A 7,728-nucleotide genomic window follows, 5' to 3' on the forward strand; every position below is an offset into this window, starting at 1 on the left:
ATGGATGGATGGTTGGTCGGTTTGTTAGAAGGTTGGATGGATGGATGGAAGGTCTGTCGGTTACTGGTTTAGTTAGTTGGTTAGTTTGTTGGTTGGTTTTTCAGCAGGATCACACAAAAACAAGTAGAGTGATTTCCACAAAACGAAATAAAAAATTATAAGGACCACGAAAGAACAAAATCTATTTCGTCATTTTCCCTGAGTTCCTTTGAAATAATGTGCTTGATGAATAAAATCTGGTATATTAAGGCCACTGAAATGTGTGAGTGTGTGAAATGTGTTGCAGCTCGACTGATGGGCCTTCTTGGAGACGTTCACTCATTGTCGTTGACGTAATGTGAGGTAATGTGTATTCCTGGGGAAAACACAAAACAAATCACAGCCTTGATGTGATGATTTAATAGACGGGGGAAAACCCCAGAAATTGACAATATACTTCACAAAATATCTTAAATTCATTCATGTTTGTATCATTGTGCAAAATGTGACTGTGACGCATTAGAAGCTGCTGTGTTAATGAGTAGAAATAGAGCTGTTGTGTAACTTTGCCGGTGTGAGGAGACGATCCCTCACAGTTCGAGGCTGATGTGAAAGTTTAGGGAGCAACACGCTGCTCCTCTGGCCCTATGCGCGTGCTCTGACGTCATGTGGGACCTCCCACACGCGGAAAAGCTCGCGCTCTCCCCGCTGGAGGGAGAGGGAGAGAGAGAGAGAGTGTGTGTGCGCGCATGGCTTCAGTCTCTGCTTCTCCTCCACGGTGTTTCCCATCTGAAAGAAAGCAATGAGAGCTCGTGTTAGACTCGTGCAGAATGCGTTTTCCTTCACACAGAGGGACTCGTTGTTGAGTCTTTTTTTTCCTTCTACCTTTAGCCCCTCTGAGGTTTTTACACCGGAGCTTAGTGCGTCCAGGTAATGTCGTGTCACCGACCTTCCTGTAAAACCTGTCCTTCCTCCTCGGAGTTTGCGGGAAAGAATATTTTTCATGCATGCGTCTGAATGGGTTTGATAGTCTCCTGTGCAACCTGCATCTTATTTGATCTGTTTCTGCGAGTTGGGAAATAATATGCGTACATAAGTAGAAGAAAAGAAAAAACACATTGGCTCTGGGTTATTATCTCAAAGTAACTAATAGAGAAGGAATAGAAATAAAATAAAATTGATAACTTAATTTTAACAGCATCAAAACAGAGCTTGTGTGAGAAGAAGTGTGCAGTTTATTTTCAATTTTGAAAACATGTAAGAAACAAAAATTGAGGGTTTGCAATTTTAAACGAAAGTAGTTTAATTGTGTATCTTATATTTATAGGTTCATCAAAATTAGCCATAAGACTATGAGTGTGTCTCTTCCTCAGTCGGCCCGTGCGGCTCAAAGTGAATCCTTCACAATATTTCCTCACGAGATGTAAATAGTTGTATTTGCATGCGGGGGACTTATTCATAAACACGTCAGCGTTATGAAATATATGGTGGGATATTAAAAACTTTCTATTTAAATATCGTGAATTATGGCCAAGAAAATGTGTTCCCGTTTAAGGGGGAACGCCAAGTATTTTGGTGTCTGGTGCAGGAGCCCATTCGTCATGCGGGACAATAAAGAGGGTTTTCGCCTGACAGTGGAAATTTATGGTCGCCCTTCTTTGCCCTAATAACTCACATATTGTGTCACGGACTGACAGCCCTTGCAGAAAACAGCAAGCCTGTTATCAATCACACATCTTTGCATATTGTGAAACGCACCCCCCCCCCCCCCCCCCCCCCCCTCTCTCTCTCTCTCTCTCTACACACACACACCACCTTCTCTATTTTTTTGTGCCTGCCAGAGAAAAACACTGGAAACATTTGGAGGAATTAAATCTCCAATCATTTGTCCTGTTGATCCCCCCCCCCCTCCTTCTCCTTCCCTCATCTCTAACTCTCACGTGAAATTGAAAAGAACCACCGGAGCATTTTTGTTCATTTGAATTATCTCAGAATTATGAGTTATGTCTTCATAAGACAGAGGAGCATTGCTCGTTTTTATTTGTTCATACACGGTGTACCAGAACAGGCCTATATACATATATGGGCTCAATCTATTTTTTCATACCCTTTGTTGGGATAAGTGTGTTTTTACTCTTTGTGCATTATTAGATTTATTTGTAAATTGTTTCCTTACGCTCTGCTTATTTTGCCCATGTGGATAAAACGTCTGTTTGGTTTTATCTTATTCACCATAACCTGCTTCCCAAATTGTATTTTGCGGCAGATTATGGACTCCAAGACACTGCCTGTTTTTAGTTATACCGTCTATATTTTTTTTAATTCTAGGAAAACTTCTTCCCCCCGCTGTATTTGTTGATTTCTTATTTCCAGGGAAGGACCTTTTCTGCCCCCTTGACCGTCCACTCCAGGTTTTCTTGCTCTCCGAGTTGACCTGTCAAGCAGATTACCACAGAGGGAGATTAATGGCAGAGGCGGGTTGCAATAATAATCGTTTTGTTTGATGTGACAACTTTGATAGGCGTTGATTTACTTACAAACTGATAGGCTTTTAATTGAGCGCCTCCATCCCGATTGAGATGAAAGGGAAACCGCATTGAAAAGCTGCCCGATTGCCCCGCAGCCTCAATACTGATTAGCCATTTCCGCGGTGAATAGTTCAAGGCATTTTCCAACTTCTCTTTCTCGGGGTTGGGCCCTGACAGCACCATTCCTCTTTTTCCTTTCTCTCCCTCTCCTGCTCAAAGAAAATAAATCATTCCCCATTGTATGTAAATAAAATCGAGCTGACATCAATATAAAAATGTCCGGATTTCTGTTTTGTCCGCCGCTCTTTGTTATGCGTGTTGCCGATGACAGTGTGCCCCGGGCGGATGACAGGTTCTAACAACACAATAGCAGACGCGTTTAGCCGAAATGGACACGGCTGTGTTTGGAGAGACCCTGGATTGTTGTTTGTATGTTTTAGAATGAATGCTTGCAGATCGTTCGGACTTACTTGTTTTATAACCCATGTCAAATATGCTTTAAAATATATATATAAATATTAATAATGATAGATAGACACTTTTAATTTCCCTCTTTTAAATCATGTTATATTTCCCCTTTTTTTTAACAACTTGGGTCTGCGTATTTTATTAGATTTTCGTGGCACCAGTGTTTCTCCTCAACACCGCAATCGGCCCGATTTCATCATACAGAACTTTTGCACTTTGACGCACGAGTTGAACATGTGAGCCGGACTCTGTGCCACTTATTACGGTCCCATCACATGTGCCACCTCCGAGGGGGCTTGATGAGCACCTCCAGAAGTTTCGCACTTTGGTTCGAGGAGCAGGACAGTGGGTGTCCGGTCTGCGCGCCTCCGTCCTCCTCCCACCTCCTCCCTGTCCGGTCCGAGGACGCCGCGGCTAATGTCGATGCATCTAGTAATTAAAGCTCAACTCGTGAATCTGATTTAGTTCCTCTTGAAACTCACTGTCTCTCTCTCTCTCTCTCCCTCTCGCAGAAGGTCTCTCTCTCTCTCCCCCATTTGTTCTCTCCCCGCAGTCACACTGGCATGTAATCAGCCACAATAGCTGACATAAATCAAGCGGCGGATTGACAGCGACTGACAAATAACTGATTGATTGCGGTGGAGCAGAATTGACACTTGACGGAGGGGTGGAGATAGAAATAGAAGGGCGGTGTATATTATACTGAAAACATGTGACATTCACATCCCTCCATCACTGCATTGGTCTATTCCTGTCAACGCTTGTCTGTTAAGGGAATTCGAGCTGAAGTGGTTGGTTTTATGGTTGCCGGTGGAAAGAGGGAAAGAAGAAAAGTCCCCGTGGTCGACGTGCGATATTTACGCACATCTCCTGCTCCACGCAGTTGGATGAAAAACAAGCAGAACATTTGTTAAAATAAAGACAAGAGTTCTAACATGTTCTCACTCAATAGTTTAGAAATACATATGTAAATATAGAGGTAATGAAAAGGTTGGTTAATGACAGTAGGGACTGTGTCATTATAAATTACATAAGCGAATTTAATACCAAACTAAAATGAAAATTAAGGGGTTATTGATTTTAAAACATGTTCAAACTCTACGCTGATAATAAACGTAGTCTCAATATACTTGTATCTTACACACAACTAAATGAAATCGCTCATATGAGATCAAATCAAAGTATTACAGTGCGTAATTTGTGTAATTTAAAGATTAAAGAGGATCTAATTCTCCTATTATAACGTATTATTAATATTCAATTATTGTTATATTCATTATTTATCCGAGCCCGTAGCCCCACATCTTTTTTTTTAAAAAAAAGAGCGTAAGCGTTCACGGCAACCAAAGTGCTAAAGCCTGTCTCCTCCCCCGAGCTGTCAAAATAGAGGCGCTTACAAAGAGGAGAACGTCACATCCCCTTGACCCTCCAATCACCTCAGGGTCCCATTTGATTGGAAGGCGGCAAAGGCTTTAATCTCGGACTAATTCAGCTGCTTTTGAAGGTAGATCGTGGAGCAGTTCGTACTTCGGGACTACAGAGCGAGGAGCTGCACACAGACGCAAGGAGCAGCGCCCATGGTGCCAGACGCAGCCAAGGATCTGCGATCACATCGCACGGGCTCCCTTCCAGCCGCCGCCGCGCCTCACTCCCTCACCTCCAGGATTATTACCGATTATTGAGCCATTTGACGATCTTTTCCCCCTTTTTTTGCTCACACCCCGAGAGAGAGAGAGAGAGAGAAAGAAAGAGAGAGAGAGCAGAGAGAGAGAGACAGGGGCTTGGTGTTTTTCTGATTTCCTTAATGAATCTGACCAAAGCATCGCCGTTTCATTTCCTGACAATTGGGACATGATCACGTCGCCCTCGTTGTCTGCCCTGAAAAATAGTGATATTCGTGTAGCCTGGGAAAGCAGCAGCAGCCTCAGCCACAGCCTCAGCAGCCACAGCAGCAGCAGCAGCTCTCGGAATAGCAGCTCAGCGAGCATCAACAAGCCGTTTCTCCACTCCGCACCTCCGTGCGACCCACTCCGGCAAGCGAAGCGGCTTCCCATCAAGGTTTTGAAAATGCTTAGTGCCCGGTCAGGACACATTTTGCACCCGGAGTATCTGCAGCCTTTGCCTTCTACCCCGATCAGTCCCATTGAGGTAAGGAAAACATTTCCAATACTTAAAGTCAGCGCAGAATGATGCGTATTTTCTTCATAGGTGATTGGCGAGCACATATTGTTTTTCCCGTAACTCTCCGGCTGTGATCCCAGTGTTTAAAACAGTGATATGCAGCATGACGCCCCGCAGTTTTTTGTTATTCTCCCAGTCACTGTAGTTTTCTTCGCGGAGCAGCCGTGCGTAATTACGCTTCATACATTTCCGCTTGTAAATGTCAGGAAACAGCCATCTGCTTTCTTTCGGGCTGTTTATTTCATTATCATAACAGGAAGCGTGTATTGTGCGTGTGAATAACATTCATCAACATTTGTTTAATCTTTTTTTTTGCAGCTAGATGCCAAGAAAAGTCCGCTGGCTCTTCTGGCGCAGACCTGCTCGCAGATCGGCAAACCGGACCCACCATCCAAATTATCCTCATCCAATGGATCTAGTGAAAAGGAATCTAAATCTGGCCCTTTGAAACTGAGTGACATCGGTGTGGATGACAAATCTAGCTTCAAACCTTATTCCAAACCTTCCGATAAGAAGGACTCGTCTTCAGGCGGCTCAGGCGGAGAGAAGACTGGTTTCCGAGTGCCGAGCGCCACCTGTCAGCCGTTTACGCCGCGGACAGGCAGCCCCAACTCCAGCACTTCAGCCTCTCCTATGCCATCGGAGGGCAAATGTGGGGACAGGGATGACAAGAAAGAGTCTGATTGTAATAAAAATGGCAGCATGGACGGCTCTGGCACCACAAGCCACAGCAGGATAAGCGTGAGCTGTGGTGGAATTAACGTGGAGGTGAACCAACACCAGGAGACGACGCCTGGCACTAAAACCTCCTCCTCGGAGTCTCCCTCTGTAACTTCTGTATCCTCCGCATCCGTTCTCGGGTCAGGACTTGTGGCGCCGGTTTCTCCTTACAAACCGGGGCAGACAGTTTTCCCCTTGCCTCCTGCTGGTATGTCCTACCCAGGTAGCTTGGCTGGGGCCTACGCTGGGTACCCTCAACACTTCCTGCCCCACGGAGGGAGCTTGGTAAACGCACAGCTGGCGAGTTCCCTGGGCTGCAGTAAGGCTGGATCCAGTCCCATGGCTGGTGCTTCTCCACCGTCCATCATGTCAGCCAGCCTGTGCAGAGACCCTTACTGCCTCAGTTACCATTGTGCCAGTCACTTAGCGGGCGCAGCCAGCGCGAACTGTTCGCACGAAGCTGCAGCTGCAGCGGCCGCTAACGCCCTGAAGTCCAGCTACCCCATAATGTACCCGACACACCACATGCACGGCGTCCACACCTCGGCGCCGTCATTTAGCGGACACCCCTTGTACCCATATGGTTTCATGCTCCCCAACGACCCTCTCCCACACGTTTGTAATTGGGTGTCGGCGAATGGACCGTGCGACAAGCGCTTCTCCTCGTCAGAGGAGCTCCTGAATCACCTGAGGACACACACTGCTTTTACCGGGGCGGAGAAGTTGATATCTGGTTATCCCGGGTCTTCGTCACTGGCCAGCGCCGCTGCAGCGGCCATGGCCTGCCATATGCACATGCCACAGTCAGGACCTCCAGGGGGTCCCGGGACTTTGGCTCTCAGGAGCCCGCACCACGCGTTAGGACTCAGTAGCCGCTACCATCCGTACTCCAAAAGCCCGCTGCCATCCCACGGTGGCCCGGTCCCCGTCCCCGCAGCCACCGGCCCTTACTACTCCCCTTACGCACTGTACGGCCAGAGACTCACCACAGCATCAGCGCTTGGATACCAGTGAGGAGAACAAGAGACTTTGAAAAGTTTATAGTACTAAGAATGCAAATATAAAGACTTTTATATTAACTGCGCTAAAAACGTTATGGACGGGATCCGTGGACTTCAACTGTATTTATTTATATGTCGGCTAAAGAGCGGGCTATAATAGCTGCAAATGGGGAAAAAAAATATTTGAGCAACTCAAAAAGTGCATTATGTTGAAACTGAGCTCTATAGGTAAAGTGAAACACACACACACGCATACAAACACACAAACACACATGTTAGAGTACTAATTAAAAGTAGGGGTCTTCATTTCGATGTTAATTTGAAATTGCTATGATTGTATTTGTTCTTATTTAATGTCTCAATGAGAAGAAAAATAATTTACATGCATGTTTGTTTCTTAAATTTGAAGAAAATAAGAAGTTGTCCACATTTTAAATTGCCGTTATTTTTCAGGTGTACACCTTGGAAAGAGAATTGGTATTTTTTTGTATGTATTCTGGAAAAAAATAAGAAACAATTCTGTTCAATATATAACTGTGTGCCTCCTTTTCTCACGTGTTGAAATCAATTACTTGCCACTGGTATTTAACAAGAAATCGGTCTGTAAATTTAATGGGGTTAGAAAAATATCATTTGATAATTTTTTACGAAACAGGCCTAGACTGTCACACTTTTATTTACAGGCAAATTATGACTATTTATCCACTTAGTGTATTGCCTCTATAATTCTTGATATTATAAACTATTTGTGCCAAATGATTGAGTGGCTTTAAAAGTTGACTTTAATCAGAGCAAACTATAAAGTTTAAGACGCAGCTTAATAAGGGAGGTGACTGTGTGGGAGTAAGTGT

At 44.8% G+C, this 7,728-nt stretch overlaps 1 protein-coding gene and 1 long non-coding RNA gene across 2 annotated transcripts; one reads left to right on the forward strand and one right to left on the reverse strand.

Moving 5' to 3' along the window:
* Window positions 1-1,891: 1,891 nt before the first annotated feature.
* Window positions 1,892-3,662, reverse strand: LOC128453600 (uncharacterized). The gene is made up of 3 exons (XR_008341522.1): window positions 3,458-3,662; window positions 2,517-2,716; window positions 1,892-2,413 (listed from the first exon to the last, which is right to left on the reverse strand). It is a non-coding gene; the product is annotated as an uncharacterized LOC128453600 (long non-coding RNA).
* A 745-nt stretch (window positions 3,663-4,407) lies between these two features.
* znf503 (zinc finger protein 503) lies at window positions 4,408-7,427 on the forward strand. Its single transcript, XM_053436391.1, has 2 exons — window positions 4,408-5,123; window positions 5,475-7,427. Exons 1-2 carry the CDS (start codon window positions 4,827-4,829, stop codon window positions 6,888-6,890), a joined length of 1,713 nt encoding a protein of 570 aa, XP_053292366.1. The 5' UTR covers window positions 4,408-4,826; the 3' UTR covers window positions 6,891-7,427.
* Window positions 7,428-7,728: the final 301 nt, after the last annotated feature.

The sequence above is a fragment of the Pleuronectes platessa genome, chromosome 12 (assembly GCF_947347685.1).
Source record: "Pleuronectes platessa chromosome 12, fPlePla1.1, whole genome shotgun sequence".
NCBI classification, from domain to species: Eukaryota; Metazoa; Chordata; class Actinopteri; order Pleuronectiformes; family Pleuronectidae; genus Pleuronectes; species Pleuronectes platessa.